Genomic DNA, 19196 nt, shown 5'->3' with positions numbered 1-19196 from the left:
ATAGATTGAGTTTACTTTGCTTCACGTTTTGTGCCTCTTGGCTAATTTGTGAAGATGGGGATGACTGATGAAATTGATGAATGGACATTCACAAACAACCAAGCCTGAGCGGGATTCAAACCAGGGACACTTGGCGTCACAACGCAATGTGCTAATCACTCGGCCACAGGGTCCGGCACAAATTCATAAAAGAACCAAAGAAATTAAGATAGTTAATTTTCCTAGATGCATGGACATCACTGAGAAGTTAATTTTCCTAGAAGCATGGACATCACTGAGAAACATTAAACTGTGTAATAAATAAAAATCAAAACTAATTTACAGGTAAAGCACTAATTTATTTTGAGAATAATCTCGTTCACTGGTCTTACATAAAGGAAGGTCACTTTTCATTATTTTCTTTGACTCTAGAAAGGGGGAAAGAACATAATCACGTTAAATGAAATTATGTTGTCCACATATACAAAATACACATGTTTTTGGTGACACTAAAACCATTTAGTAAAATGCATGGTTTTAAGGAAAATACAGTTTTGCAGGATAACTTTTTGATATTTTTAGTATCAATCAATAGTATCAATGCACACAGCACTTGGATGAATAGGAATTTAACATCATGGAAGATGCTAAAACAGTGATCACAATAAAAATCACAAACAAAGAGATACCCAGGTGGCATCTCGTAATACTAGGATTCCTACCACTATAATTCACTGTCACACACACATGCTGATGCAGAAAATTGTGTGCGAGAGAAAAAGAGAAACATTGAAAACTGAGTGAATAGTCTTTGATCAAAGTATAAGCTGACCACATTGTTATATTCATATGAACAGTCTATTTACAAGAAGCTCCTTTGCAGCTCAGCATTGTTACGATGCACACGTGTAGGCTCTATTTCTACAAATATGTTATCTGAGGTTCCTTGAAAATTTCAATATTGTCACTGTATATGATACCAATATTGTGGAAAACTGCACATGCGATAACAATGTCTTGAACTGTTTCCAAGTCTTCTGGACAAACGAGGAAAACGTCGCTTCCATATCCCAAAGGTACTCTCCACAACATTCCTCTGCTGAGCATGGGCATAGTTGTACCTCTTTCAGGATCAGTTGGTGGGTCTTGGAATGGACTGTAGAGGTATGGTCGAGCTGAGCTGAATATCCCTTGCCATGAAGAAGTGCATCTTGTCCTTTGGAATATCGAATTATCATAAATACTTCCTGCCCATCTAGCCACAAAGTCAAGATCTCCTTTTTGGGACCTGCCACTACCTGAAAAAATAATAACAAAATATTCTTAAGACTGATCTCACAATTTAAAATAAGAACATGGAAAGTTGTAAAGAAAATTCATTCCACATAAATTTATGCCTAACCACAAATTAACCCAATACACATACCTGATTATTAAAATGTCCATATTCATGCATTTTGAAATGCAGAAAATATTCATTTCTGAAATTAATAACCCCAATACACATACCTGATTACTGAAATGTTTATATCCCATGCATTTTGAAATGCAGAAAATATTCATTTCTGAAGTTCATAACATGAAAATAACTGTGTTTGTAAAAGTTTTTCAGTATTATTCAAATTTAAACAATTGCTACATACTTAAAAAATATACAATTAGTTAATCTTACTATGGCACCTATCCTTACCTGCCTAAACTACTCGCATAAGTACACACGAGCAGGATGGTAAAATTGTTCTTATCTGAAAACCTGTTCAGTGTTTGCTTATAGGCACATGTAGAATATGATTTATGTAAATGCATGTGTGTAGATGAACCAAGCTTTGGGGCTATTTCCACCAGGTCTCGTGATTTGTCACTGTGGAAATTTATTTTATGACACAAATATTTTCTTGCATTCTATCTTTTGCATTGCATGTTAGGGAGGGCAGTTAGGTATTCCATGTGTGTGTTTAAAAATAATCAGAAACTTCTATAGTGCACAGGTTAGGTAGTTTGATTAACTGTTATTGTCTTGTTCATTTTCCCAAGTTAGTGTGAGTAATTCGACATACATACATTGAAAATGTGCGAAAGATATATCTGGTCTCACCACATTGTGCCCGTAGTTGCACCCAAAATAGAAATACTAGGTACCCTTAACAATCTGTACTCCCTCAAGAAAGTAAATGCCTTGCATGGTTTATAAATATTATGTAAAATGTAGATGTTTTTCACTATATTTAGCTAGCACAGATGTGTCTGTGAAATAAAGTATGTCTGTTACCTTCCTGTGAAACAGCCTGAGGGCTTCGTGCAAGTGAATATTGCACCCAGCACGACATTCCACAACAGCAGTTGAAATTTTTCGTCGTTAAGTTAGGAGTGTTAGGTTTGGAGTTGACGTGTTCTTTCGCTATTTTTGTGTGCACATAAACGGTTTTTTACTAATAAAAGGCGGCGAAAGTAACCGTAGATGGAAGATTTTAACTTACGCCGGTCATACTTTAGGATCAAATACATCCGTTATTTGTGTAAAACATCGAAATCTGTCCATTAAAAAGAAAAGAAACACAATTCTCGAGGGAGTGCAGTGGGTTAACGGCCCTGAAATCCTATTTTATTCCATTATTTTGCTACACAACTGAGTAACAAATCAATGCACTACTTCAGAATCAAATAATGTTCATGCAGAAGCAATATTATTATAATACAGGACTACACTTTTCTTTATGAATCAATAAACAGAAGGAAGAGAGGCAGTACAACCAATTAACAAGGTTTGTCTCCTCAAACCAAGATCATTACGTAGAGAGTAGTTCAATTTACATACCTGATGCAAAACTGAGGCATAAAAACTGGACAAAACAGCTGTTGCAATGAGAAAATCTTCAAACTATCCATCCTCTTCATCAGAGTTTCGAACTGCAACGTCCATTTTTATTTTCTCAAGAGAACTTTCTGTATCTCAAGAGACCTGTTTCGTTCTCTTGGCGAATACAGGATCTTAAGAGACCGAATATCGCTCTTACGCTGCCAAGAAGTGTCTATGAAACAGCGAATATTAAGATGGATCTTGAAAGGGGACTATGAAATGGGAAAAACATCTGGCAGACTCTCTTGGCACAGACTCTTCTTATCCAAGATGATGAAGCAAACCGTCTCTTGGGCTAAATCTCGAGAAACGTTTATGAAACAGCATGGCATCTTAAGAAAGGTCTCAAGATGCTTTCCTTTCTTGAGAAACGACTATGAATACGGGCCTTACACAGTGTTATGAGATTTAACTATGAATATGGGCCTAGGAATCTCAGGTATCTCTTGGAGTCTCTAGATAGATTCATTCTTTTGGAGGTTAAGAAGAAGCTTATTTGTTGTTTCAAGTAACCCATAGGAAAATTATCGTGGAAGGATACGTGCTTATGCTGGTTGTACAACAGCAAGAATCTTAATCATCTTTTGGAGATTGGAAATGATTGGAAAATCATTCTTTGATGTTGTGTTCATACTGTTTGTGAAATTAAATCACAGATGATAGAATTATCATTCCTTTTAATAGAGAGTTTATTAATAGTAAAAGTCAGGCATCAAGGGAACAAGCTTAGACTATTGAATTTCTAAAATAAATTTAAAGAATTCATAGGAAAAGTGATCATGTAAAACCTGCTTCGAATGTCATAATCGGTTATAGGTATTTTGAAGTCACTTGGCCAGGGTTATAATTATAAAGGTTATTTGGTTGACGATCCTCATTTAAGAGTCTAGTTTTCAGGATAATTTAATAATAATTCGCCTATAGATAGCAACTTTTCTACATCCTAAATGCCATAATTTATGTTGCTGCTTTTTTAAATATTTTGTTTCATTCAGGCACAAATGGTAATTTAACAAAAAAATGATTTTATCCTTAAGCCTACATATAGACCGACAATAGCTCACCTTTCGCCATAATTCAGTAACCTGGGCTTTACTGAGGCTGTTGTTAAATTTTTTTTGTTCATCAGACAATGGCACCCCTCCGATCTGTTTAAATGGCGTTACAATCGAAATTGGAGCCAGTCTGCATGGGTATCCACTGTCCGCAAGGATAAAGTATCATGGTGGAGGATACGAGGCATTCCTGTACAGTCTGCTATATTTTAATACCCTGGAATCATGTACAGACCCAGGAAAGCCACAAAATATGTCCATGAACATACCATTGTGGTCACACAATCCTTGCAATATCACAGAATAGGCAAGTTTTCTCTTAATGTACTGTTCGTGAAGGTTATTTTTTACGACTACCTTGATGTGGCAGCCATCCAGTGCTCCAACAGCCCTTTGAAATGCATCACTGTTGGCATGTTGGGCAAATCCATTACCAATTGATCCCAAATCTTCCCTGGCAGGTAAACATATTACCTGCGACAGAATTCCCATTAATTCATTGAGTATAGTGACAACTATCCCATGAGCTGTTGACCTTGCTATGTTGAAACTTGCTGCAACAACTCTGAAGCAAGCTCCACACCCCAACCAGTACAGAAACACCATTACCTGTAATGAGATATAAAAATTGCTTCAGGACTGAAAATTGTAACTCCTACAGCATACTAACCTACCCATGTATGCATACTCAGGGAAATGATATTTCAACTTAAATTGCACTATGAATTGTTTCACTTCCTTTCAGGGTGTCGACCACAATATAAATCCCAAATTCTTGACTTTTTTCTTAACCATATATTCAACCCCTACATAGGTAAAGTTAGAAATTAGCAATTAAGAAAATAAATATTTATTTAATGATGAACCCTCTACCAAAAAGGCTAGTTAAGATGAAATCTGAAGCTGCATTTAACAAGAGAATTAGACTTGCTTTATCTGTTAATGCATTCTGGACTGCACTTGGCAGAGTAGTGATTCTCTGGCATTTGGACTCTCAGCCAGTATAATTTTATGTGGGGCACGTCATGGGTGTAACTTGGGACTTAACTTTGGGCAGCAGGTATGAACTTGAGACACTTTGGGGGGGAGTCAAAAAAATTGTCATCCCAAAAAAATAGGGTCCAGGATTATTTGCTAAATAGCTATTACATTTGCGAAATCATCAACATTATTATTTATTACTTAGCTCCTCAGGTCTTAGGTTGTCAACAAAAGTATCCTTAACTTGTAAATTTTAACAAACCTGAAAAGCTCCTGCCAAGTTACGCCACGGCATGTGTTACATACTACTTTTGCCTTTTCTTCAATTACTATTATTTTCAGTTACAGTAATGCTTTCATAGTAGGTTAGGCATATTGGAGTTGGTTGTTTTAATATCACATTCCAGGATGTGTAACGCATTGCAAAGTGAGAAGCAAGACCCCGAATTGACATGATTTCTGCATGAAGATAAAGGTGAAAGTTTTGCAATTTAGAAGTTTTTCATACATTTTCTGTAATTTTTTGAAGCATTCCAGTTTAATGATAATATATCTTTTGGGCTTCATACATGTGTATGCAATGGTATTTCATGAAAAATTGTGAGGTATGATTTTAAAATACCGGACACTTCCCCAATTTCTTTCATATTTTGCATACTCAATAATTTAGGCCTCATAATCACAAACCTGGAGTTAAAATTTGGCGCTCACATGTAGAACTTGCAAAATAACGTGTAGAAGGTTGTGATTTTACAATACCAGAAAAAGCCATAATTTCGTTAATAATTTGAATACTCACTAATTATGGGGTCGTAGTAATATCAGGAATATATATTTACACCCCTTGAACGATGCACAGGTAGCCCCACAAACCAATCACGGATAGCCCCACGAAAAATGCATGTTAAGGTCAGGTTAGGTTAGGCTAACATAGTTAAAATTTGGGGTCATAGATATCAGGAATATATATTTCGTTCTTTAAATATTCAAAATACAAATCTTGCGATAAATATTGGTTTTCCTGAGAAATCGAGGTTACTTCGAAACACTGGATACGGTCTATGCTGGAACAGCCTGTTTCAGGGCTGTTTCAGTCTTATGGGAGATTGGTTGACCGTAGTTAGTATTCTGTGTTTCTACTGTTCCTCGCGAACCGGCTGAAGTCAAATTCGTGTCCATATTCACGAACCTTTTCTTCTACTAAATATTATTGCGAGAATGTGAGTAGAGTACGTGTAATATTTACAAATAGTACCAGCAATGTACGTATTCTACAACTCTTTCATTTACACAATATTTAGTTTCTAATTTGGATAAGTAGCTTCATCCGGCCGACCAGTCTGTTTAAATTTTGAAATTGTGTCGTCTGATTCTTGTCATTGTGTTTCGAACTGTCTGTGTTTGGAATGAAAGTTAGAAACATGACGTATCACCGGATGTGGAAGATCCAGTGGATTTTTTAATTTAATTGAACACGGGAACGTGAAGAAAGGAGAGGAATGTCGAAAATGTGGCAGTGAATGTAAGCTATTCGTTAGAAGGAATGGGCTGTGGGTATATGCCTAATATGACGTGTCCTGGATGCGTGGTGAAATTCAGGTAATTTTTCCGAGTACTGCTTTACTATACCGGAGACACGTATCAATGATTTATTTCGCAATTTTTTACATTGCTAACGTACTATTCTGCATTGCGGAACATTTCTTTAGGTGAAGTAATGAATTTCTAACGAAAATAATGTCTATTTCTTACATTAACGAGTACTTACTGTTGTTACTTATTTCCCACAAACCATCCACGGGTAGCCCCAAAAACCATTGACGTTAGCCCAAAAATTCACGATAGCAAATTCACGATAGCCCCACGAACCATCACGGGGACAAGGTATGCCTACAAGGTTAGGTTAGGCCCATTAGATTAGGTTCCATTAGCACTCCTTTCGTTCAATTTAGTATATACGGACAATACGAGAGCGTATTGGGTAATTGTTTACGGTAACACTTTACTATACCTGAGACAGATTTCTTCAAATTTACAGGAGAAAGTACTTACGCAAATCATTTTCTGTAGCGTTGTTGATGTTCGGGAATGTAATTTTGATTCATTTTAATGCGAATGCATGTGGTTTTGTACGAAAATCTATTTCCGACGCGCTATTGCTGCTGCCGCCATTTGCTTACTGCATGAGAGCACAATATGCTCTCGTATTGTCCGTATATGCTAAATTGAATGAAAGGAGTGCTAATGGAACCAAACCTAACAGGCCTAACCTAACCTAGTAGGCATGCCTCGTCCCCGTGATGGTTTGTGGGGCTATCGTGAATTTTTGGGCTAACGTCAATGGTTTTTCTGGCTCAAGGAACGATCAACGGTAAGCTCTCGCCTTGTTGTGTGTGGAAATAAACAAGAACAGTAAGTACTCGTAAATGTAAGAAATATACATTACTTTCCTAACAAATTCAATTATTTCACCTAAATAAGTGTTCCAGAATGCAGAATAGTACGTTAGCAATGTAAAAAAGTGCGAAAGAAATGATTCCCAGGTGTCTCAGGTATAGTAAAGTAGTACCATTGTTTACTATCCGTCGGACACCTATAGCTTCTGAGTTTCGTCAATTTTTGACATTCGTACTTACCTATCTGCTTCAAGGAACATTCCGTGAATGGTTTTTGAGTACTACTTTACTATACCGGAGACACCTGTAAATTTGAAGAAATCCGTCTCCGGTATAGTAAAGTGTTACCTTATATACTTATTATGATGAAGTCTATTGCAATCATGTTGTCTAATGACTAATAAAGTATTCTATTCTATTATCACATGTCGTGCTTGTGTTTTGTCGATTGCAGGGTTTCCAACCATGTCATTGTTTTCCGAAAAGATGCGTGGTGAAATTCCTACCGGGTGTGGAAGATCCACTGGATTTTGTAATTGGGTACTTGAAAAAATTGTTAGCCGCACAAACCATTGACGGATAGCCCCAAAAACCATTCACACATAGCCCCACAAACAATTTCTGGCAAGGTTAGGTTAGGCAAGCATAGTAAAAATTTTGTTCATGAAATAATGCAAAGAAGCTTTAAAAAAAATTCCAATTGATGAGTATTTTTGGGTTACAAAGGTTGGAAACACTGCATCGACAAAACACAAGCACGACGCGCGATGATCTACGAAGGTATACGCGCCATACTGTTTCTTAAGCAAACGAAACAGCGCAAATAGAGAAGTACTCGTAATGTGAAAAATTGAAATTACTTTCATCAAAAAGACGTAAATACACCTTCAAAATGTTCCGCGAAGCAGATAGGTAAGTATGAATGTTAAAAGTGACGAAACGAAGGAGTTACATGTGTTTGTGGAATAGTAAATTTTTAGCAGGTAAGGTTATGTCTTCTTCCAACACAGGGCAATTAGGGAGAAACAGGACTTAAAAGTATTGATCAAGTAGTAATCTGTGGTAGACCTAATGATTATTGAGGATGTGTATTGAGTGAAGTGATAATTTTTTTTTTTTTTTTTGTCAGTGTTCAATGTCACCAACTGAGTATGTTTTCAGACATCAATTATCAATCTTAAATATCATCAAGTAATTTAAAATGTCTATCCTCCCTACAATTTTTCTTGAGTTTTTCTGTTTGGAGTAAAATTGAGAAGTAGTTACCCAATTTCTGATTGTTTAATTCGGAATTACTCATTGCACACAGGCTTTTCTTTTGCACGATTGGATTTCTAATTATGTTTGCTAATACAATTTAAAGTCTTATTGACTACTTACTGCACATTTTCTTGACAACTGTTTGCTTACTGTCGTCTCATATACGGAGAACTACCACTGCCATGTACTTAACGTGCATGGAGTGTGATGGGTATTTAATTGCTAAACCCCTTCGTGGTACTATTATAGTATAAGGGAAACACCTATAAATCATATATTTCGCACTTTTTTACATTGCTAACGTACTATTTTGGAATGCGGAACATTTCCTAAGGTGAAATAATGGATTTCTAACTAAGATAATGTCTATTTCTTACATTTCTGAGTACTTACTGTTACTTGTTATTTCGATTGTGTAACAGATTATGGCGGGCGATAGCGTACTGGTTCAGGCACGTTGTGCGAGTGTTTTGTCGATTTATGCAGTGTTGCAACCTTGTTCACCAGAAAAGACCTACTTTCGTGCCCGGATTTAAAATTATGCTAATACGTCGCAAACCATTGATGTTAGCCCCAAAGGTACAGGTACTAATCTGATATTCCCCAGACAGATTTCTTCATTTTTACAGAAGAAACTACTTACGGTAATAAGTTCCTGTAGCATTGTCTAACATCTGGAAGGTGTTTCATGTGATGTGGGAATGTTTCATAGCGGAAATTTAACCATTGACACATAGCCCCATGAACCATTTCAGGTAAGGTTAGTTTAGGTAGGGTCACGTATAGGTTACAATAGTTAAAAATTGGTTTTGAAAAAAATATGCGTAGCCCCACACACCATTCTCGCATAGCCCCACAAACCATTGACACATAGCCCCACAGCCCCACGAACCATTTGCAAAAAAATGCAATTACTTTGATCAAAAAAACGTGAATACATGTTAAAGAATGTTCCGCGAAGCAGATAGGTAAGTACAAATGTGAAAAATTGACAAAACGAAGAAGTTATAGGTGTCCGGGGAATATCAGATTTTTACCGCCCCACAAACCATTGAGTTAAGTTAGGTTAGGCAAGCATAGTTAAGAAAAACAAAATTAAAAATACTCTACAAGTCATGTTCTATTGAAAACACGGCGAGGCTCAAACACTGACTATGGGGTTGCGTCATCTTAACACACGGAACATTGTACTCTCATGCAGCAAGCAAATGGCGGCAGCAGAAACATCGTGTCGGACAGAGATTTTCGCAGAGAACGACATGTTTTCGCATTAAAATGGATCAAAACTACATTCACGAACTTCCACAACGCTACAGAAAATGATTTCCGTAAGTACTTTCTCCTAAACCGCACGTTTAGAAGTAAAAAAAGAGATTACTTGAAAAGCAAAATTAACGTAATTGAAACAAACAGCAAAAATAAAAATATCAGAGATTTATATAAAGGTGTAAATGAGTTTAGAAAGGGGTGGCAACCTAAAGTAAACTTGATAAAAGATAAAGATGGTGATTTTCTAGCTGACCCAAGCGATATTCTAAATAGATGGAAGAACTACTTTAATGACCTTTTAAATGTCCATGTAGGAGATAAATCAGAAGTAAATGAAGTCCACACAGCAGAACCTTTAGTTCCAGAACCTAACTTGACTGAAGTTAAAGATGCTATTAAAAGGCTAAAGAATAACAAAGCACCTGGCATTGATTTAGTACCAGCTGAGTTAATTAAATATGGTGGAAATTCATTAATATGTCAAATTCATAAATTAATTTGTTTAATATGGAATAAAGAAGAAATCCCTCAACAGTGGAAAGAATCCATAATTGTTCCTGTGTTTAAAAAAGGTGATTAAATTGTACTGCAATAATTACCGTGGAATTACTCTACTCTCAACAACATATAAAATATTATCTAACATTCTTTTAACAAGACTAACCCCGTATGCTAATGAAATTATAGGTGATTATCAATGTGGATTTAAACGTAACAGATCAACTACAGATCAAAATTTTCACATCAGACAGACACTTGAAAAAAAGTGGGAATATAATCAAAATATCCATCAGCTATTCATTGATTTCAAGAAAGCATATGATTCGGTCAAAAGAGATAAATTATATAATATATTAGTAGAGTTTGGAATACCTAAGAAGCTTGTTAATATGATAAAAATATGCACCAGTGAAACACAAAGTAAAATTCGTGTGGGTATTAATATGTCCGACAAATTTACAATTCATGATGGGTTAAACAAGGAGATGCATTATCTCCATTGCTCTTTAATTTTGCCTTAGAATATGCTGTTAGGAAGGTAAAAGAAACTAAAGAAGGACTAAAATTAAATGGTATGACTCAGTTGTTAGCATATGCAGATGATGTAGACTTACTGGGGGATGATGTGAATACAATTAAGAATAATGCTAAAATATTTTTCAAAACTACTAAAGAGATAGGTTTGGAAGTTAACAAAGAGAAAACTAAATATATGCTTACAGGCCGAAACCAAGTGTTAGGTAATAATCAAAATCTAATTATTGATAACAACTCGTTTGAACCAGTTTCCAAATTCAAATACTTAGGAGTAATATTAACAAATGAAAATTATATTAAAGAGGAAATAAAAAGTAGGCTTAATTCAGGAAATGCATGTTACTTCTCTCTTCATAAACTTTTGTCTTCTCGTTTAATATCTAAGAAACTAAAAGTTAAAATATACAAAACAGTAATATTGCCTGTAGTATTATATGGATGTGAAACTTGGTCCCTTACATTGAAAGATGAACATAAATTGAGAGTATTTGAAAATAAGATCCTTAGGAAAATCTTTGGAACTAAAAGGGATGAGGAGACAGGTGAGTGGAGAAGGTTACATAATTTAGAACTACATAATTTGTATTCATGTCCAGATATTATTAGAATAATTAAATCAAGAAGACTTAGGTGGGCAGGCCATGTGGCACGAATGGGAGAGGAAAGAGGAGTTTACAGGATTCTTGTTGGGAAACCTGATGTAAGAGACCTGTAGGAAGGCCAAGACGAAGATGGAGGGACAACGTTGAGATGGACCTAAGGGAAATTGGTAGGGATGGAAAAGAGTATATAGATCTTGCTCAAGATAAGGACAGATGGAAGGCCTGTGTTGCTGCAGCCATGAACCTTCGGGTTTAAGAAGGCTAGGGAGTTAGTTACTTAAGTACTTTCTCCTGTTAATTTGAAGAAATCCGTTTCCCTTATACTATAATGTTACCTCCTTTCGTTGTTTAGTTAGGTGGGTTGGTTTTAGAACTCTTAGCATGTAAGTAGCAGCCCTTAACACCTGATCACGTAATATGTAGCCCTGAGCACAAAACCCCCTTGAAGCCTGACATGCAAAATCAGAAAGATTCATGTCCGAGTCAATCAGAAACCAAGAATACCTGCTCACGCTAGCTGCATTTTAAATCATAGTTCCTCTGATAACTAATATTTGATGCACATTTAACTGTGCTAATTAGTTTACACAACCTTTGAACTTGCTCCCACAATCGTTTCCAGTATTCTAATGCACATTGTAATTATAAATCTAGAGAAAAATCATTAAACATTCAAAAGCATTACCATAGTAGTTGCCCCATTCTTTGACTTCATTTTTTAGATATTTATTTGGAGTGAATGAAGTGTCCCACATATTTGAATATCTATTTTCTATTAAAATAATTCATAATTTTAAATAATAAAGATTTACATGAGTAATATGATCTACGTAGCTTGTCCTGTGCTGTTTCCCAAAATTTTCTGTTGATGGCTCTTGCAGTTAATCATGTTTTTCATTATTTTCTCCTGGATTTTTGGTGTTTACAAAATATTTATTGTATGCATTACACATGATATCTGCTTTATCTCAATGGAATATTTTATAACTTTTATATTTTCTTAAGCATATATTAGACTTAATTATTGTCTAATATATGGCTCATATAAATGTAGATTAATGGTTCCAAATGTTTAATGATTTGTTTGCAATTCTTATAGGAGTATACACACCAAATCATCACAGCCCCCAACCTGCCCATATCAGATTTTCATGAAATTTAGTTGGATGCTAGAGAACATGAAGTAACTGACGTGTGTAAATTTTACCCCTCATCAATACCAGTATTCATACAACAGGGTTATAAAAAATGTTAAATTTATGCCTTCAAGGTTAACAAGAACAATTCATAGCTTTTGTTCTAATTGTGGTACAACTTTCATGTTGAGCTTGTTTTGAAGCCAAGGGAGCGTAGTTTTCATAAAAGCAGCTGCCAGAAGCAGAATGATTATTTGGTCTAGGAATTAATTCGTGTGCCTGGACAAGAGATGGCGTAACGAGCATATTGTCCCACAGTTCCATGTAGCCACACATGCGTTGAAAACTCCTGTCAGCGCGCATCGTTCGTTGTATAGGGCAGTTGATTGATGCGTCAACAACAGCATTTTGTAGTCAACTGAACATGGCGCAGTTCGTGCCAGATAAAGTGTTTTTGCGGGGTGTTCTGCTTCATTACTTTAACATGCAGAAAAGTGCTACCGAAAGTCATCGTATTTTGGTGGAAGTGTATGGTGACCATGCGCTAGCTGAGCGAATGTGTCAGAAGTGGTTTGCACGGTTTAGAAGTGGTGATTTTGGCCTGGAAGACCAAGAGCGACCTGGACAGCCAAAAAAATTTGAAGACGAAGAATTGAGAGCATTGCTCGATCAGGATTCATGTCAAACGCAGGAACAACTTGCAGAAGCATTAGGCGTTGATCAAACAACAGTTTCCAAACGCCTCAAAGCCATGGGAATGATTCAAAAGATGTCACATTGGGTTCCACATGAATTGAAAGACAGAGACGTTGAAAGACGAAAAACCATTTGCGAATTGCTGCTTCAAAGACAGAAAAGAAAGGGGTTTTTGCATCGCATTGTTACTGGCGATGAGAAGTGGATCCATTACGAGAACCCGAAATGAAAAAAGGCCTGGGTGGAGCCAGGTGAACCAGGTCCATCACAACCAAAACGAGATATTCACTGTGCAAAGGTTATGCTGTGCATATGGTGGGATATGAAAGGTGTGGTGTACTATGAGCTGCTGCAACTGGGTGAAACTATTAATGAAGAACGTTATCGACGACAATTAATGCGTTTGAAGCAAGCTCTGGCCAGGAAACGACCAGAATGGGAGAACAGACATGATAAATTTATTTTTCAACATGATAACGCTCGCCCACATGTTGCAAAACTGGTCAAAACCTATTTAGAAAATGTCGGGAAGTTTTACCCCACCCGCTGTATTCACCAGACGTTTCTCCTTGGGACTACTACTTGTTCGATTGCATGAATAACGATTTGATTGGACAGCGGTTCACTTCTTCAGAAGATATCGAAAAATGGGTCTCTGACTGGATCGCTTCAAAGGATGAGGACTTCTTTCACCACGGAATCCGTAACTTGCCTGACAGATGGGCGAAAGTGGTGGCTCGCGATGGACAATATTTTTCTTAAGGTATTTATGTATTTTGTGTTTGAACTACAGCTTCAATGTGTGCGTAACAACCGCATGAATTAATTCCTAGACCAAATAATAAACGAAACTTTTCACTTTTATAAAACCCTAAGAGTACTATATTTTAGAATTTTTTTATTCACACTGGTTTATTGCAGTAGCCACAAGGGTCTCTGGAAATAGGATTTTTTGTAAATGTGATTGCCTTTTCTCCTTTGGGGGGGGAGGTGAGGGCTAATGTAAGTTCCCTTTCCCCATGAGTGTGATACTTGAATATTAGAGAACCAACCATCACCATCAATTTTTTCAGCAGCACTCCACATTTGAAAATCGCATGGCTGAAAACCTCTTATCCTATGAGGTTTAAGCTCTCTGATTAAGGAGATGAAAAATAATTTCCTCCAGATCCTTCTCTCAGAGTCAGTTGCCGAGTACTATTGCCAACAGTACTTTTGGAGCCAGATCTGGCTCTTTCATGCACTCGTTTCGCTGTGAACTGTGGCACGTGCTCCCTGCCTCACTATGACCAGCCCACATAGACCAACTTTTGCCATGAGTATACATTTTGCACATGTCATGATATTGTTTTATTGGCTGCCACACCCATCGTCTCCTACCTAACCAGGTACTTTTATGTAACGTTGTGGCTGAGGTTTAGGTGACAATATTGATATCTTTGAATCCTTTATTTTTTCGATTTCATGTGACCATCAGTGGATTGTTGAGATGGGTGATGCCACCAGATCTAGACGGTAAAAACTAGGAATAAATTGCCATCACTTTAAAGTTAATGGTAATAGCAATGTACCTACTCCTCTGACAGCTATAATTACCCCAGGAGGCACTTTTACCAGCCTCCATTAATCTTGCTCCTTGAAAGTCAACTTTGGTTTAAACCAAGATTTAAACCAGGTGCTTTTCTAGAATAAACCATCTTTGGTTTTTTTTAATTAAAGGTATTCCTAATAGCAGATATTAGTTTATTTGTTTATGTAACTGAAAATTAGCCTAATTAAATTTTCAATAGTTGTCTATTTAAATTAACCTAATGAGAAATGAACTCATTTTGAACTCAACATAAAGTTTTAGTTAACTAGTTTGGTATTGTACAGTAATATAAACTGCTCACCATTAAAAATGCAACACCCAGAAGGAGTAATCGGAATCGGACGAAATGTGCACAGTGTGTAGAGGAGAGGTGCAGAAGGAAATGATTAGGTGTTCAAGGCCGTCATGCGTCATTTGCGCCTTCCACGCCATCTGGTAAGTAGTACCTGTAGCAGGTCAGATAGTTGCGGAAGAGCAGTGAAAGTGAATGGTCATGAGTGTAGTGTGTTAAAATCAGTCAGCAATGCCACGTCATCGAATACGGCAGCGATTCCAGCAGGTTTCCCAGTTCGATCGCGGCCGAATTGTTGCATACCGTGAATGCGGATTATCCTACCGTGAGATCGGTGCCCGTGTAGGATGGAATGCATCCACAGTGATCCGTGTATGGAACCAGTGGGTCCAGGAAGGCACTGTAGAGCGACGTAGAGGTTCACAACGTCCGCGTCGGACGACGGAACGAGAGGACAGACGTGTGATACGCATGGCCATTACAGACAGAACGGTCACGTCAACGAGGATTGTGCATGAAGTACGGGATGTTTTACAACGTCCACTGTCCCCACGAACCGTGCTTCGTCGTTTGGCGAACCGGGGAATTTTTTCCCGGCTCCCACTGTTGCGGATTCCTCTGATGCTAGAGTATAGGCGTTTGCGTCTGAGATGGTGCCAAGACTGTCGTGCATGGATGCCGGAGTGGAATGCTCTATTGTTCTCTGATGAATCCCGCTTCTGTATACAACATCATGATGGACGTACACGCGTGTGGCGGCACCGTGGCACTAGGCTTCATGACGCCTGCATCATGCATCATCACACAGGGCCTTCATTGGGTATCATGGTATGGGGTGCCATCGCCATAGGTGTTCGTTCGCGTCTCGTACACATTCAAGGGACATTGAACAGCCAACGGTACATCACACAGGTTCTCACCCCTGTTGCTGTCCCATTAATCCATGCACTGCATAATGCCACTTTTCAACAGGATGTTGCAAGGAATGTCCTCGCATTTATGGAAGCTAACCACGTGCCCCTGCTTCCTTGGCCAGCACGTTCGCTGGATATGTCGCCAATTGAACATGTCTGGTCCATGGTGGATCGCCGGCTGGCCCAACTCAGGTTTCCGGCACATAATGTTGAAGACCTCTGGCACCGTATGGAAGCCGCTTGGGATGCCATACCGCAAGCAGACATCGATAGACTCATTCTGTCAATGCCTCGTTGTGTTGTAGCAGTTATTGCCGCCCGTGGAGGCTGTACACGCTACTAGCTCCTTGGGGTTATGCAACCATGTTCTACGTGTCACATGTCACACCACCGAGCTCTAACTGTAATCATTTTCTTATCTTATTATGAACTAAATATATTTGCCAAGTTTCGTGTTTCTGTGTCATTTCCTTCTGGGTGTTGCAATTTTAATGGCGAGCAGTGTATGTCAATAACTTTTTTGTTGTTTCTTGTAATATTCAAGAGACATATCTATATGAAGTCTCTACATTGTAGTTCTCAAAATAATATATTTTATGTATAATTTTTTCAGTAAAAGAATTTTGAGCAAGATGTATGTATTTACCTCACAACTAGTCTAAATTAACTGTAACCAAATATTTTCAATTAAACTTTGTTTAAACCAATAAAACCTGGTTATATGTTGTTGTTTTTTTGTTTTTTTTTTTAAAGAAAGTTGTTTCCAACCCTGATTTAAGGTGAAATTTAGCTCTTATGCACATCAGGTTTGGCGACTCTGCCAGGATAGACATAGAAGGCAAGGAGAAATGCATTACGCTTATAGAAGCATTATTTTATTCCTTCTCTTGGGGATATCAAACATCCGATGACGTAGAAACGTACATGGATGGAAAAGGGACATGTTGAACAATGTCTTAGGAAATGTCAAAATTTCCATCTGATTAGCCATAACTTAAAGCTGAAGTTGATTTCCCACAAGGAATACGTGGGATTCTGTAAATGTAACCATGTCTAGGTTAACTTTTAAAACTGCTTGCACTTGCAACATGGAGAGAAATTCATACTCTCTTGTATAGTCAAGGTTTTTTTTAGTAGCAGTGCCCATTCTGACGATATTGAAATAAATACACAACTGGTAAAAATTGTCACTTTTCACCTTAACAGAAATGAAAATCTAATGTAGCACATGCTCCTGTATTATATAATAAATTATTAATTGTATTTTTAATTTCAGAATGAACTGAACAAGGATAGATCTGAACTAACTATGGAAGTAATTTTGTACAGTGATTTATTTGTACTTGATGGATACTTGCATACATTGAAGATACTATAACTGGCAATTGTCTGAACGAAAATGAATGATTACCACAAACTTACAGAAGTGGAAATATTGGATACATTTGAAAGTGTGAGAAAGGAGCTTGTTGAAGATCTTTCTAAATTGCCTGAATCTGGTCAAAATGAAGCCGTTCGTTTGAATACAAGGCAAGTTATGGCTATTGTAATCAGATAGTTGATGAACTATTTTGAACAATGTTTCACTTCTCGCTCTACATTTTGGTAATTGTAACTAGATAGTTTATCATTGCTGTTTTGAACAATATTGCACACTTCAATTCCTGAAGATGAGAGTGACATTAGCTTCTCGAAGCTCAGAATCCTATTTCAAAATAATGTAGTTGATACTTTAAGAAAACCATTTATCATAGCACTTATTGGTTTGCATGTGGTAAATGTAATTACGTAGTTGACTAATGCTATTGTGAGCAAATACAGGGTGTCCGGGCTAGAGGCATACAAAAATATATGCTCATAAAGAAATAACTATACATTGTATGTTGTTGGGTAAATATTCAATCGATAGAAAATCTCCCGAGATTTGATCGTCACCATTTCATGGTCAGCATACACACAAACGTTCAATGTGACGCGCTCTGGCAAGTCTAGCAGCATACGCCTGACAGTCAACATGTGGATGCCACAATGAAAGGTGCAGTATGTGCTGTGGTTAGCAGAGTTGAAATCAGTAACACATGGTCAGCGGAGTGCAAGAAGAGAATGGAACGTGTACCCTCCCACACGTGTTTTCCAGCTTCTGAAATCACGCTTCCCATTTCTCGTAGAGTTTTGTCCCACTGATGAACTTACGTGTGAGAGGGTCCACGTTCCATTCTCTTCTTGCATGCAGCTGAACATGTGTTACTGATTTGAACTCTGTTAACCATAGCACACACTGCACCTTTCGTTGTGGCGTCCACATCTTGACTGCCAGGCGTACGCTGCTAGACTTGCGAGATCATGTCACATTGAACATTTGTGCGCATGCGCGATCTACACGACTTGGTGCTGACCATGAAATGGTGACGATCAAATCTCGGGAAGACTTTCTATCGATTGAACATTTACCCAACAACATAAAATGTGTAGTTCTTTCTTTATAAGCATATACTTGTGTGTACCTGTAGCCTGGACACACTGAATTTTATTAAATCATGTTTTGCAAATGAGCACCATGTTTACATACTAGCAACCTAAGAGAGAGAGAGAGAGAATTTTTTACCCCATATTAATGCACATATTAGAGTGCTCACTTCTCAGTGTTCCTAGCATCAAAATCCCTTCTAGTGAACCCATTAATAAATTACAGTGACTGCATTTATTGAACTGTTGACTTTCGATCTCTGAGCATAAGGTTGTATCTCATTTGGAGTATGCATACCATATATTCAATGTTGCCACTAACATTTATTAATATGTGTTACTTAGAATGTGAAATTTCACATTTAGTAACAAATTTAAGGACAATTCAATTGTAACTGGTATGACATTTACACAAGAATCACTGTCATTGTTTAATTATTTTCTTACCACGTTCAAATATGTAACTCTTATCAGTTTATGTAAGCTCATTTATCTTTATGAAAGCTATTTGATTTCAGAATATTCCTCCTCCCTCTCAATTTTCAGATACAGAAAATACATTTTTTACAATTGTGACAGGTGTAATACTTCTGAGACTCAACTTTAATAACTTCCTCAGTCTTTCAGAATACTCCATGCCAATTTTATTTTCACAAAGCAAACT

At 37.2% G+C, this 19196-nt stretch overlaps 1 protein-coding gene across 5 annotated transcripts in view; it reads left to right on the top strand.

The window, feature by feature from the left end:
- The first annotated feature begins 6222 nt into the window (after positions 1-6222).
- The window catches only part of LOC145997157 (uncharacterized), a 65507-nt gene continuing 52533 nt past the window's right edge, over positions 6223-19196 (top strand). For 2 of the 5 annotated variants that reach the window (XR_014442870.1, XM_083133825.1), the window contains exons 1-2: positions 6223-6471; positions 17343-17596. Coding sequence is in view for 4 of the 5 variants with exons in the window: in XM_083133825.1 (XP_082989951.1) it covers positions 17466-17596 (131 nt within the window). In the remaining variant the exon portion in view is untranslated. Of the gene's footprint in view, positions 6472-9478; positions 9497-14746; positions 14826-17342; positions 17597-19196 lie in introns of those variants that run through there. The other 3 variants (XM_083133826.1, XM_083133827.1, XM_083133828.1) reach the window with 3 other exon arrangements.

The sequence above is a fragment of the Lepisma saccharinum genome, chromosome 13 (genome assembly GCF_977018435.1).
Source record: "Lepisma saccharinum chromosome 13, izLepSacc3.1, whole genome shotgun sequence".
In the NCBI taxonomy this organism is placed as follows: domain Eukaryota; kingdom Metazoa; phylum Arthropoda; class Insecta; order Zygentoma; family Lepismatidae; genus Lepisma; species Lepisma saccharinum.
The sequence above is the reverse complement of the archived record's forward strand: the minus strand, read 5'-3'. Positions and strand labels throughout refer to the sequence as shown.